Source organism: Ixodes scapularis, unplaced genomic scaffold (assembly GCF_016920785.2).
Source record: "Ixodes scapularis isolate PalLabHiFi unplaced genomic scaffold, ASM1692078v2 PGA_scaffold1__304_contigs__length_218370807, whole genome shotgun sequence".
NCBI lineage: Eukaryota > Metazoa > Arthropoda > Arachnida > Ixodida > Ixodidae > Ixodes > Ixodes scapularis.
The window spans coordinates 155,802,080-155,816,754 of record NW_024609846.1 but is presented as its reverse complement, the minus strand read 5'-3'; the positions used below and the strand labels follow the sequence as shown (position 1 = coordinate 155,816,754).

The following is a 14,675-nucleotide window of genomic DNA, read 5'->3' as shown; positions in this document are numbered from 1 at the left end:
GAAGGAAAGGGACAGAGAGGAAAACAACAGGCTTGTATGTGAGAGAATGTCATACTATTTTGCTTTAAGATCATGCTTGGGAAAGGAGAAGAGGAAGTGGTACTTGAACCAGTCGCTGTTATTGTTGCTTGAACGAACGGAAAACGACTTGGGCACAGATGTACGACAATAGGGCAATAATGAAATCACATTGCTGCATACGCCAACTTTCAGTAGCTCAGTTCGCTGCATACCAGCATCACATTCCCTTCGTCTGGATAGCGGTGACTGCAACATTATCGCACTGACTATAGAATAACTGCGAGAGAGACACTGCGGTCTCCACCAAGAAGCTGCTGGAGGTCAGTCGCCCTTCAGACATGGTAAAGGGATGTTGGGAACCTTTTAGCTTTAATTGTTATCGCAAGTTTGCCTGATTAAGCATATCAATTACTGGCAGCCTTTCAATTATATTGTAGGAGTGCCTACAGATGCAACTATGCCGACGATACGGGCAAAATGCAACATTAGAACGGAGGACGTTTAGCTGACCTCTTCCACTTCTTCTGCCACCATGACGACCTCGGTAATGTCTTTTGGCGACGTTCGAAGCTCCCCGAGGAAGCAGAACACCCTGAACAGCTGCATGACACATTTCTCGGGGAAGGCCACAAATTCTCGGTTGAGGAACTTTTTCTTGCAGACCAGCCAACACACTTCTTCAATGTGGTCTTGGTATCTGCAAAATAGGCATTGAGAGTGTCAGTCGAGCAACGGTCATATTATAGGGTTTGGTGTTTTCGGTTGAAATTTATGAACACCGATTAACATATGCTGAATTTATTTTCCAGAATTAGGCTATAACCCCAAACAGGTCAGTACTTTAGAGCAGCATGGTAGAGCTAGACGATGTATTTTAAGGGTGGGGGTTATAGTTGTGTAACACTGAAAGTAGTGGGGCACTTCCTTATCTAAGTTCTTATATGCTCATAGAAAAAATCGTAAGGGTGCAGGCGAGCTGGTGAATATTAACCATGTTGAATTAACCTGAGACTGGGGTAGAGAAGAAACATCAAAACGTAGAAGGGACAGAAAATAGACAGGACGACGTCTCAACTCTTAAGACGTCGTCATGTCTATTTTCTGTCCCTTCTACGTTTGGATGTTTCTTCTCTACCCCAGTCTCAGGTTAATTCAACATGGTTTTTATATGCTATATCATGTTGGGGAGAGCTCAACCATAAAGAGCCTTTTGAGGGTTAAAGTTTTGTTTTCAGTGTGATGAGTTTTTGGCTGCCAAGTTTGCTGTCTTTTGGCGACAGTGTTTGGATTGTTTTTGCTGTCTGAAATGTCCCACAACTTCTCTATATATGAGGCCATCTCTAAAGTTTCAACTGGACCTAATGACGAGATAACTATTGCAATCAGAGTTTTGTGAATACATGAAGTACCCAGGGCTTCGAAACGTGCTAAGGGTTGTCTTTCTGCATCCACATTCAACTGATTAATCAGCTTTAGATACTGTAGTGCTTGAGCTTGGCAGCTTGCCAGCTTTTGAATGTACAGTCAGCACGAAATGAAACCCGAGTGCTGGAACAAGTGGCCCTCGACACAGGCTACTCCACCTGGAGGGCCCCTGAGAACTAATGAAAATGCGCCGGGGTGCGAGGGTGAGAGTCCTACTAAGATGAACTGAAGCCTTGCGTGGCGCGTCTGTGACTTCCGCGTTTCGCCGGTGGTGCACTGTAAGCGCCGTCACGTCCGATACACAAAGCACCGTCACTCGATTTGTGCATCGGATGCCCAGCGATATCTCTTCAGCACTCTCATTATTTATCGCTTTGTGTATCGCAAGGGCGAAATGAAAGTTGAAACAGTTCGAGCACAGAAGACACGTAGTGCTAGATGACGTGTCACCGGAACCACGCTGGGGCTCCGGTGAACAATGTGCCACACGCGGTTTTTGAGAAATAATGAAACGTCATAGAGGCGAAATAAAATTTGTTTATTGGCAGAACCAAACTCTTTATGAAAAAAAAAAATGCTGCAACAGACCGACGTGGATGCCTCGGTTTTTATAAGCAATGCTCATGTTTTAGTGCAATGTTATCAGTCGATTCTTATAAAAAGCGAGAAATTGCTCACTGACACTCTTTTTGGTAACCACCGATATGCCAGGCGTATCAAGTCCGGAGCGGAATAAATTCATCACCCTGTCTGAGCAGGGCCTATCACAAAGAGCTATAGTCAGGTTAAGCGGCCGCTCGGTGTCGACCAAGCGACGGTGTGACTCACAAAAGCACCCCAAGTGACAGCGCTTACAGCGCACCACCGGTGAAACGCGGAAGTCCCAAACGCACCGTGCGAGGGTCGAGCTCATCTTAGTAGGACCCGCACCCTCGCACCCCGGCACATTTTCATTAGTTCTCAGGGGCCCTCCCGGTGGAGCAGCCTGTGTCGATGGCCACGCGTTCCGGCGTTCAGGTTTCAATCCGTGTTGACTGTACATGTACTGGCATGGAAAGGGAGCATTGAGTGCCTGTGGTAAGTGGTGAGAAGGCATTTCCAAAATTCACAGCCATAAACAGAAAACAATAAGCTTGCCTTAATATAAAACAACCTTGGAAACTACATGTGTTTTATTTCAAACATGAGAAGCAATTGCGATCTGGATGGCCAATGAAATTCAACATTCCTATTATGTGAAGGGTTACCTTAATGCTGAGTAGAGCCTGTCAATATTTGCCTGCCTGTGCTTGTCCGTACATGTTTCATCATTATTTTTATGTTGTATACACACCTTTCCCTAACACACTCCCAGGCCACCACCATGTTCGTGATGATGACGCAGCTGGTGTGACTCTCATGCCGTGTCTGAGCTAGAAATTTTCTGCCTCTCTCTTGGACTGTTAAAACCTGCTCAGAGCAGTTCTCCGCACATATTTTGCGGTTTTACATTTTATGCATTCCGGCCTCTCTTGGAAGTTTCCACTTTATTTTCCTTACGCATGCCGCACACCCTTTTTGTAATCTGCCACTGTGAGAAAAAAAAACCCGTTAAGTACATGCCATTCAAGCGTTTCTGCTCAACACACGATTTTGCCGACAATGGCAACAGTTCTCGCCACTCCCAGAGATAATCTGCGTAGAATCCCTCTCAGTCATCACCAAAAAATAGCTGTTCGGGTTGGGGTGGGGAATAAACCAGCCATGTTTGTTCCTTTGTTTTGGTGCTGGTGTTGTCGAAAAAAGTTCTCCCCAAAATGTGCCCCAAAACGAGGTCCTCTTGCAGTGGCATAGACAAGGGAGTGATTTGGGAGTCAAACCCCCTCTTCAAATCATACACCTTTTCGTTGCTTTTTTTAGTAAAGGGAGACAAATATTGAATGACTACAAAATTGTTCCAGCCAGTCGGGGGGGTTGGGGACGCCTGTGTCCGTACCCGTGAATTGTACACTGCAACGACTACTACACGCAAAAGTCTAAGGTTTAAACGAAAACGTGAGACATTTACTATTCTCTGTAATGCCGAATTAGAGTGCAGCTCTTGAGGAGGAGGAGGGAAGGGTACACAGGGGAGGGCATGCTCCCTCTCCTCCTCCGATCCCATTTAGCGGAAAATTTTCACTAAATTTTTTGCTAAATTTAGCGGATTAAGTTTCCCCGCTAAATATATCGGGCAAATTTTTCTGCTAAATTTAGCGGGGAACTTTTTCTGCTAAACTGAGCGATAAATTTCCCCGGCAAATTTAGCTGAAAAAGTTAACCCACTAAATTTAGCAAGAATTTTAGAATTTGTTAAATCAGATATTAAGGATTTCAGTGACGCCGAGAGCCGGTAGGACCAGGACAGAGAAGCTGTTTGGGAAACAAGTGAACACGCATGAACAAGTAAACAAATGAACCCAACAAACACTAACCTGTTTGCAGGAAAAAAAGAAGAAAGAAAGAAAGAAAGCATGGGGCCCTACTTTTTTAGGGTCTTGAGGTCCAATGTGCTTGGCAAGCCCGAGAAGAGTTCCTTGAGCAAGTAGAGCATGTACTGGTCGAAGAGAAGGGACTGTGTGCTGCAGTACTCCTCCAGGGCCGCCTCCGCCCTAGTGTAGCCAAGCACTGTTCCCAGGCTAGACGTGAATACCTACAAGATAAAAGGAGCACAGTCAAGTGTTGGCATCACTAAAACATTATTTGTGTTTACAAAAAAATAAGAAGCTTTTTGTATATTAAACTTTTTCACATAAGCAAAAACAAACTATGCCATTTTCTTGCATGGAACGTCCCACATGGAAATTTCAATTCTCATAATTAAACGTCGATCTGGAATATCCTGAAAACCAACAGTGTAAGACGTAAATCTGCAGGAGCCTTTGCTGAATGATGCCACCCAGAGAGGAATACAAACTGAATATTCCATATCAACTCGCAACGAACCGCGGAAGATGTTACAAAACAACTGAAGCAAATCCAATGCCGCAAAAGTGTCCCATTACATCCGGGAAGAGCGATATGTGCGGCGTGTAGTCACACAACACATTTGCAGCGCTGAATTGGCTGGTATGGCTTGTACCATCCATTGTGGTCCATTCTAAGGTTACGTGGAGTGTAGTACTATACTCTGTTTCATACTTAGTGTGCAACGCTGTTAAAGCTACCGGCGTGAGCGTGGGGCTTGATATCGTTGATCATTTGCACGTGTTCTCGAGCAAACAAAACCATAGATGAAGCCACGCGCTCGCGCCAGTAGCTTTGATAGCGTTGCACACTAAGTATGAAACAGGGTATAGTATTTTATTTGAAGAACTTCAACCTTTGCCTGTGTTTTCTGGTGGCTTTTCAGGTTGATGTATTAAAAAATAAAATAAAATTAAAAGATAAAAAGTTGTCAGCAACCTTCATTGCTATGGTCCTGTAATGCACAAAATGCAGTATATAAGCGATTGTACACATTTCATAAAAAGACATTTAAACAATAATTCCTGATAGCCTCGTCCCACTAGAGCGAAAAACACCAATTTTTATCCACGACACCACAAAGTTCTGTGTCGCTGATACTGTCCCACTGTGACAGTTAACATCCCCGACAAACGCCGACAAGCGCCGACAAATGATCGGCAATGGACAAGTTCTTGTCTGTCGTTGGACTTGAAACGCAGCAAGCAGTCTTACCAAGGAAAATCTTTTGGAGACAACCTTATCCTCCTCGCCCGCTTGTACTTTCTGTTGCCTCTCAATCCACCCTTCTACCCTTCCTTCTGTACCTCCCCTGGCTCGCTCCGACGCTCGACCTTCAGAGAAGTCCTTGGCGGCCACTGATTGTTCCCGCAGTTCCAGTCCCTCGATTGCTCGTAGTGGGTGCGGGCATGGCTTGCTTACTGGCGGTAGTGTTGCGAAAGGGAATTTGCTGTGGCTAGTTTTGCTCGCGAAAACTTGGTGCGCGGGGTGGTGCTTCAAGACGCCGAGGTCTATGCCCCTACCTCAGGATGGACACACCCATGTTCGAGGACTGACCCAAGTAAGACTGCTCACCACAAAGTAGGACTCGACATTCCGGCAAGCCATTCCGGCAGACGAGAGACCTGCAATCACGTTCTGTGATAATAGGGATTCTGTATTGTCCCCCAAAAAAGCCTGCCCCTATCATTCGGATATGAAGTTATAAACATTCTCAAAATCGGCTTGAAATTCTGTGGCGCTAACCTAGAATGCCTCGAACGACCCAAAAAAGGAACGATTCAGGAATTGTAGTTCGGAAAATGTTTTGTGTCGATTGTCACAACTGTTTGGGGAAAGTCACCAACGGCAAATGAAAGCAAGCGGAAGCTTTAATCAAGAAATAAAGTAATAGTCTCCACTTTCACCATGTTTGTCACCGCATTTTATGCCCAAAAAGCAAAACACGAAAACCGCGTCGTCAGACTCTGTTTGTCTGTGTATTTTTATGTGCTTTGTAGGCAACTCCAGTCCCACTAGGAAACAAGTTTCTGTCCCAGTGTTCTGGTGTCGTGTCCGCCAGGTGGGACGGCGGACTCCGAGAAACAGGCTGCCTGTCGGTGTCGTCTGTAGCTTATTATTGTGTGTCGCTGTCGTTTGTTCCCGTTTGTCACCAGTGTTGCGGAGTTGCCACTTTGGAGTTGGAATGATTCCGGAATCATTCCGCATTTTCACGACCTCAGAATGGAATGGGAATGGAATGGCGGCAACGTTGAGGGGAATGGAATGGGAATGGAATTAGGTGCATATTGCCCGGAATGGAATGGGAATGGAATGGGCACGGTTCTCCTTTTTTTCTTTTTAGTGCTTACGGTCAGCTAAATCGAGCCAGTCAGTGAGTCAGTTGCTCAGAAATAAAATGAGCGGGAAATGGCTAGCCCGCGAAAAGTCCTAACAGACCTATACGCAAAAAAAAAAAAAAAAAAAATGCAATACAAAAAACAAGCTTCAAAGCAAAGAGCAAAGGGGGAAAGGGGGGGAAAGTGGCGCCCTTCACGGACACGCAGGCGTCGGGCTTTGATGGCGTTACACGAGAGCGAAACAAGAAACCAAGCGCCAAGCAAAAGAAAAGGGAGCGGCAAAGAAAGAAACCGCGCCATGCACAACTCCTCATCGTCCTTCTTGTCATGCTTTTTCTGTTGTTGTTGCGACGGTTTGTAGAATGCACGCACGCGCACAGACTGAGATCTGGGAGCGGAAGCGACTCACAACTCACAGAGCTCTGATAACTCGTTGACTCGGGCGCCGTCGAAAGATGATCAGGTATTGTTTTCTTATAGTTCGAGGCGCGTTGTTTAGCAAGCAGCCAACCCTGCTGCCTTCCACGTTCATTCGTGCGCACTCCTTTGAAGTGCGAAATGTGGGTTTGCTTCGGGCAATAAAACAAAGCGAGATTCACTTCCCTCTTCTCCTCTTGCGCCTTGCTCCGAGGTTTGTTTTTTTATACTGCATTTGTAGTGTAAGTCCGCCTATTACTTGGTCTTTGTTCCGATGCTTGTTTTCTGTGTTATATATTTAGTGGGTAGGAGTTACAAGCAATCTAGCGGATTCCCGCTCATTTCCTTTGACTTTAGTCTCTGAATACTTCGTTTCACCGTGCGATGGACTGCTGCGGACACTATGAGTCACCCTAGGCAATCCAGCACCGTGAGCGGGATTGCAGGGTCACGCGACACTCGGAAAGCACTGGATTGGTTTCGATGGCTCTCGTGCTGTCTGTTGAGGTCCATCGTAAGGTGAAGTAGACTATTGTCACCGCTCTTGGTGTGACCGAACTGACTAGACCTGCAGAAAGATCGTCCTGCGCCAGACGAGGCGCGACCGTTGCTGTGAGGGCAACTGAGAAGGAGAGCTGGGTGCTAGCTGCCACTAAGGTTTTGGCTTCCGCGCGTCTCGGCTGTACGGTCTGCATTCGTGCTCCTTGTCCTGGACCCTATTTGAGGCGGTGAGAAGTCAGTTGGACGGTGTTGTTGAGGAAACACGGGGAATGTCAATTCGAACGGTGCGGTATTACTCCGTTAATTGTATCTTGATATGAAGAGCTTTGTCAACGCTGACTTCCCGACCCGTCGCCACAACGGGAACAACCCACACCGAGGTAGAAGAATGAATTGGTTGGTACCGTCTGCTGCCTGAACCCGTCACTCGATCAGCGCGAAGAGGAACATCACAATTCGGACGAGAAGACAAGATAAATACAGATCGAGTCATGGCATCGTAGAAGACATTTTTGTACATTAGTCGCAAAGAAAATAAACAAGCTGCACGCTGAAAGTTGTGCAACAAAATTATACACGGTGCAGTCGGCGTATATCATCGAACTTTATTCGCCATCTGAAGAGGAAACACGAGAATGAGTATGCGAAGGGTGGAAAAGGGCAGGCGAACCAGCCGAAAAATGAGTTGAATATGATAAGAAATATTGAGATTCGTAAAGCAAGCGTGAACTTGTGTGTTTTAAAACAGGTTTCGTGACATGGTCTATACGGTCTCTCGTGCTGCGCCGCAGAGGTTGCATTTTGTCAGAGGATGTGTTCTTGCCGCTGTGCATGGAGTCGCTTCCAGCAGTGTACTAGCCGTGTTGCTGTATTTGAAGAATGCAGTAATATAGCTTATTCCTGCGTCACGCACGAAATGGATATTTTTATGGTCTTGTCAAACAAACACGCTGGCCGCATATGTCTTGAAAGTCAAATGCAGAAAAGTTAAAAAAAGAAAAGAAAATGAGTGGATTTAAGTTTTGCTGTTTGTTGTGAGCCACATGGTCGCGAGACCGATGTCTTAAACAAGCATCGACATATCAAGGGGCTTTCTCGATGTTTGCAGTCCAATGTAAATAAACACTTTCTGCCACCAGCAGTCCGCTTAGTAAAAATCCGCGCTTTTTTGAGGAATTTAGCTTTTTTTTTTTTTGCAATTGTCTCTGCATTTGATAATGTCAGCTTTATGCTGCTTATGCCGGCAACAAAATGTAGCTGTCAAGTGCCAATTTTTTACGTTTAGGAATTAAAGGAATGGAATGGAACGATTCAGCCATTCCAGGAGTGGGAATGGGCTCAGTGTCTCCATTCCTAGGAATTGAAAGGAATTGAATTATCGAAAACTCTAATTCCCTGGAATGGAATTGGAATGGAATGGGGGTGCCCATTCTGCAACACTGTTTGTCACTCAAGTGGGATGCGGCTATGAGAGTAAAGAACATATTGTTTAAATCGCCTGGATTAGACATTTTGTCAAGTGCAGTGAAGGTGCAATAGCACTTCATGGGGTTGATGGGATGGGTTGGTCGCACCGTAAAGGCCCGTTCACACTCTTGCGACCTCTTAAACCTGGGTTCCTTAAAACTTCTTAAACCAGAAAACATACTGGCGCCATCTATTGGGAAGCAGTGTAAACTCGGCGGTCCGGCATATTTTTTTTTATTTCTCGCGCATTATCTTTTCTTTCTTGGCTCGAAAAACTTTTGTCAATGTTATAAACAAGCCTTTCTATGGGTATTACGCACATTTGACCTATGAAATCCCGCAAAACCTTCGCTCTTGTGAAATGCAGTTCCAGGGTCACCGCATAGATGGCGCCACGATGCCCAGTGTGTTCCCTCATTCTAAAAACATTTAACAAGTTTTAAGGGATCTCGTCTCTCTCAGTCGTACTCGGTCGCAAGAGTGTGAACGGGCCTTAAAACTGCACCGACGGAGGAAGGGAGAGGAATGGAAGGGGAAGTAGGTGGGGAGGGGAGAGAGTGATTGGGAGGGGAAACCAGGCGATGAAAAGGAGGAAGGGGATGTGGGTAAGGAAAGAGAGGGAAGGGATATAGGGAGAGAAGAGAGGGGAGGGGAGAAGTGGAAGTGGTGTTACGTGACGGGAGCTGTATAGGTAAGAAGGGTCCTTTGTCTTCAGGTTTAATATTTTGTGAAAATCCGGAGCTTTGTTCAAAGCTAGTGATTGTGGAGAAATCGGGCTTTTTAAGGAATTTTTCTGGAATTCAAGGTTTTCACGTAATTTTAACAAATCGAAAAGTATAATTGGGAAAAAAGAACAGTTTTTATTTGGTTATTTCGTAACAGTCCACAACCGAGTTTTATTGACATAGCTTAGGTAGCAATAAGCTTATCAGCTTATAGTAGATGCCTATGTTAAATTGATGAGTTCGCTATTGTTGAAACACCTTAATGTTGAAGGACAGCTCTGCTCAATTTAAGCTTCTGGGGCTCTAGATTGATCAAACACAAAGTTGGAGCAGAACATTCGCAGAGCGCGCCGGTAGAACTTTGGTGACAAAAGCACGACGTCATGGTCGCGAGTCCAATTGGTGCGCTTCGTAGACTTCGAACCAATTTTTGCATTTGACGAGTATGCAGAGCGCAAGCTTGTCTGCTTCTTACATAGGGGTTGCGATATGTCACAAAGCCAAGGTCTTATTGACTGATGGCACAAAATAGTGGGTAGATCTCAAGGCATCTAGAATTGAGGTCTACCCACTAACCTCCCAATCAAGGCCAATCAGAACTCGGCGTCGTTCTGACGTCAACGCAACCAATGCGGTACAAGCAGACGACTTGCTCTCCGCATAGGACCCAAGCAGTTATGCATGCCTAATTAATTGGAAAGGCAAAACAGGTAAGGAGAGGAACATACAATATACTTTTTTTTTTTTTTTAACGACTTGTCATTTAAGTTGAAATTATGTTGTCGGTTTTTATATTTCTATTAGTAATTATTGTAGTAAATGTTCATTTGAACTAAAGTATGATTCAGTACAGTTCTGCAAAATTTGCTTTTCAAACCAACTTTTTGTACTTGTCAGTCATGCCTCAACAAACCGAATCCTGACATGCCCCGAATGGCAGCACCGATTCCACAACATTTCTCAATGGGGTGAACAAGAAGAAAATCAAGATTTTGAAGTAGAGCCGTAGATTGGTGCAAGTCCACCCTTAGCTCTCATTAGCATGGCATCCGTTAACAATAGAAATTACCTAGGTCCCTGCATTCAAGGAAAGTCTAGAGGTACACACCTACCGTTGACACGACACTGTCGTCCCTCATCATCCACGAAATAACATACATCAATGTCGTTCTGGGAAAGCACAGTTGGGTGCCACATATGTTTACCCATACAACAAAAAAACTATCAGGAAAAAAAAAAAAAGGACAACGACTACTGCTCTTTTACATCACCACGGCCCAAGCATCCCTCCATCCCATCTTGAATTGATGCCCGTCAAGTTTTGTTTCGGCACCCTTACGTCTCTCCACAGGCACTGTCACCACACATTCTGCGATACACCCATTCAATCACTACAATGCCGAGAGGACACAATCCTGGAGTGCAATATCCATTTCAGCGTGAAGAGAGGAATTTGACAGTTATACAGTCGAGTGCAGTCAATCCAAAAGAAACATCTACACAATTTTAACGACCGCCAGGGATGCATACGAGCAGCTGTGTTGGTTGTCAAGAGGCAACAGTAGTTTCTTTTTTTTTTTCGATGTAAGAAATAAATTTATAAAGGATGACACTCTCAAAGAACCGTTTCCTAAAATGATTTACACACTCTTGCTATGGTTGTGAAACTGCCCTCATACCCTACACGAGTTTGGACTTTGTCACTTTTGAACGCTCAAGTTAAAAAGTCACCAAGTCACGCTACATGTTTCGCCACCGACACGAAATATTTCGTTAAACAGCCTCGGACGATTTTTAAAGTAGCATGGGGGGTTTGCTAGAAGACGGTATATCGTGCCAGGCCAAAGTGACACCGTTTGAACGAACGGGGACACTGTAAGGTAACCTTGTGGGCTGATCTCCCGCCGGTGATTAGTACAGCCCACGTTTACTCTCTTCTCGCCTCTTTTATGCATATCCTGTAGGCTGGAGCCTGAAACGACCGACGTGCGTGGTTACTAAGCCCTCGGGCCCCCGCGCTCGGCTCGAAAGCAGTCCACACTAGCCGAGCCTAAACTTCGGAAAGCGAGTTTTAAAGAGGGCCGCAAGCTGCCCCAGTTGACGACGGCACAAAACGTGACAGTAGAAAGTGTAAAGAACACAAAGATAGAGGGAAAAAAAGAGGGGGCTTTGCAGGCTCCGTTCTGAATCGCCGCCGAGATCTTTTTGGTGACCATGCGGCGCAAAATATGAGACGATATCGCGTTCACGCTGGTTTTGATTTGAGATCCCGATTGCTGTCTGCGGCCCGAAGTGTCAAATGTGGGCGTGCAGACTGTAGCAGCTTACCGTGAGACGGGACTTGGCCACTTTGCCCGAACTTCCTTCGTCCAGTGTGTCGAAGGCGTGCCAAATTGCGTTCGCTACGTCCGTTTCTAGATGGCCCATCCCGTTGTCGTTCACGAGAAGCGTGCTCGCCATCCGCACGGAGGAGTCAGACACACACACACACGCACGGACGCACGCAAAAGACTAATCTAAATCCTAAACAAGTAAACAAGGCAGACGATTTCCACACCACCTGTTGAGTTACAGCTGCTACCAGTGACGTAAGGACATAATTAAACAAATATAGTTAAATACATTGTAGTCTTCTTAAACTGATGTTTAACGTTTTATTATTATTTTTAAGTTGTGATTATAGTGGTATATATTTTATATGCCTCTGCTTGAAATCAATCGTTGTAAGGTGGCGCCGGTGGCGTAGGAAGGAAGATCTACGAGTAGACAATGCTGTAAGAATAAAGCGTCTAAGTTCAGAAGGAGGCTTGCGCCACCTAGCCAGCGTGTATAGCGCTATTCAAGCCTTCGACGCTTTCATCTCAATATAAAACAGGGATTTATTCATAGTTCTCAATCTGGGCCGCTGTCTACTGGTGTTAAAAATTCCTGTGGGGTTTCCGGAGGGAGAGGGGGTGATACACGGGTTTATGGTGCCTGGAACGCGGCTCCGACTGGTGGTGTGTTTACCCAATTGTTTACCGCGTTCAAAGTTTACCGCGTTCAAAAAAGTGGCCTCGATTTCCGCCTTATGACGTCATAGAAGTTCCATGCTCTTTCCCGTCCTGATCCTGGCGGCGCCCCAACAGCTGTGACGTATGCGGCAAACGCCTGCTCTGCTGCAGGTCGCTCTCCAGTGTAGCAGACTGTAGAGCACTATATAGCTCCTACGGAGCAGAGTAGCGCAATCCTTTGAACCCCGTGTTTTGCCGACAACATGGCCGACAGAGCAGCTCGGCGCGAGTCACGTGGTGCTCAGGGTTCCAGGAGGCGGCCCGCCCCATGGAAGAATACATGGAGATCGACACAACACGGCTGATTAAAAAATGAACGGCGAGTTCACACTTTTCAAAACTAGTCTGTCGTGAAGTTAGTAAAACACTAAACCATTTATCAAAGTTTTAATAATATCGGATGCGTGTGCAAATTTTGAGAAGGCAATTTCCAACGCAATGGCGTTTGAAGCAGACGATTTTTGCTCGCAGCGGAGATGGGCTTTTCGGGTTGGCCGGAGCGGGTCAGGTGAATGGTGTGACGTCGCCGTGTCGTCTGCTGCATGATGCCGCTCAGGCAATTTTTTAAAAAAAGTCACGTCCTTGCGGGGCACAAAACTTAGCACAAATTATTCTAAAATGTTCCATTATTATGTCAAAAATAATTGCCATTCCGTACAACCCCACAAAACTGAAGAAACAACGATTTTCTCACGTTCTCCATGCATTTCTGACCACAGTTGGAACCTCCGGGCGTTCGCCGCTAGTCGCCGAGAGGCGGCGTTCTAGATTGCGCTACTCTGCTCCGAAGGCTGCAGACTGCAGACTGCAGTCCACAGAAGCTTCGGCAGCCAGAAGTTGGGACGCCATGACGGCTGCGACACTCGCGTTCGGTTGTGCTAGTCGCAGCTTTTCGTTAGCATTTCTACTGTTTCTACGACAAACCGCCAGGATCGCGACATGTAACAGCATGACTACAGTTGTGCTTGGGGGGTAGCCGGTCCACTGGACCGCGATACCAGTCTGGGCGAGGGGACTCGCAAAAGCGGAAAAAGGCAGAGGGCTGTCGTCGACTTTCCCTGAACAAACTCGTTAGCCGTGAACTGCCAGCGTGTAGCGATCGCTCCGAGTTTGCGCCTTTCATTTAATTTAAAGGGACACTGACAGGGTATTTATGCTCGCCGAGGTTTTTAGTTGTACGTGACATATGAGAGCTCAACTACCCAGAACAGAATTTGCGGCTCGAAATTCGGTTTCTTTCCGCCCGAAAACCGCCGATCAAGAACTGGCCGGTTCGAGTCTCGCTCACTCTCTTTTCCGCGGTCACGGGCCGTTTTCTAAGGTATCGATGCGACCACCAAATTTAATCAAAGTCGTGGGTCACTGAAGGCACGCGCTCAATATTAAAAATAGAAAAAAATATTAAACCCATTTTTTGTGGCTTCTAAAAAGTTGCAAATACGTTGATTGAAAAAAAAAGTTCCACAGACAACCGGAAGCATTCTGTGAGTGCGTCGTTTCGCGTTTCGTGGGACTCGCAGGGACGGCGATGGCAGCGGACGACGGGCGTGGGACCTTTATTTCAGAACTGTCGTTCGCGGTACCGGCGAATTTTGTCTGCCTTTAAAAGAGAAATTTGGGACTGGTCAAAAGAATTGGTATTCATCCCGTACGACACGCCCGACCACCAAGCCGATTTGCACGAAGAGGTTGACGAGCCGTAGCTCCCTTCTCGTGGCTGAAGACATCGCTCACGCAAACGTCAAGCACGACGTGTCTACTTCGAGTTGAATATGCACGCGTACGATTTCTTTACTAGGTGAGAATGTCGCCAATGCGTGGTGCATCCCGACTTCGACCCGGGAGTGCTTTTGCTAGAGGAAAATCGGCAGCAAACTTTCCAACTTAGTTTATCAGCTGAATTATTATTAAGGGAAGAGCACGTTGGTCGTGGGGAAGAGAGCCCCCAATTTCGATATGCCCCAGTAGCTCAGTGGGAAAGACGTCCGCTTCACAGGCGGTAGGACCGGGTTCGATCCACCGTGAAACCTTTTTTATTATTTTTGTTTTCAAATATTTTCCGATGTCTACATTTCTTTTTTTTACAATTATTACTGAAGAAAGCAACACACACAAAAAAAATAAGAAACAAATGTTGTGGACGACACGTCGCTGAATTAAATGGTATGATATTTCCTTTTTGACACCTGCGAACTCAATGTAATCACTTTCTACAAAATGCAAGGAGCATATAAATCAGGTAG

The 14,675-nt window shown here is 45.9% G+C and overlaps 1 protein-coding gene across 1 annotated transcript in view; it reads right to left on the bottom strand.

The window, feature by feature from the left end:
• The window catches only part of LOC8053036 (switch-associated protein 70), a 37,318-nt gene extending 25,358 nt beyond the window's left edge, over positions 1 to 11,960 (bottom strand). Inside the window, exons 1-3 of the mRNA XM_040215005.3 lie at positions 11,708 to 11,960; positions 3,951 to 4,117; positions 532 to 718 (exon numbers count right to left, since the gene is read on the bottom strand). Coding sequence (XP_040070939.1) covers positions 532 to 718; positions 3,951 to 4,117; positions 11,708 to 11,839 — 486 coding nt within the window. The 5' untranslated portion in view covers positions 11,840 to 11,960. The remainder of the gene's footprint in view (positions 1 to 531; positions 719 to 3,950; positions 4,118 to 11,707) is intronic.
• Between the last annotated feature and the right edge of the window lie 2,715 nt (positions 11,961 to 14,675).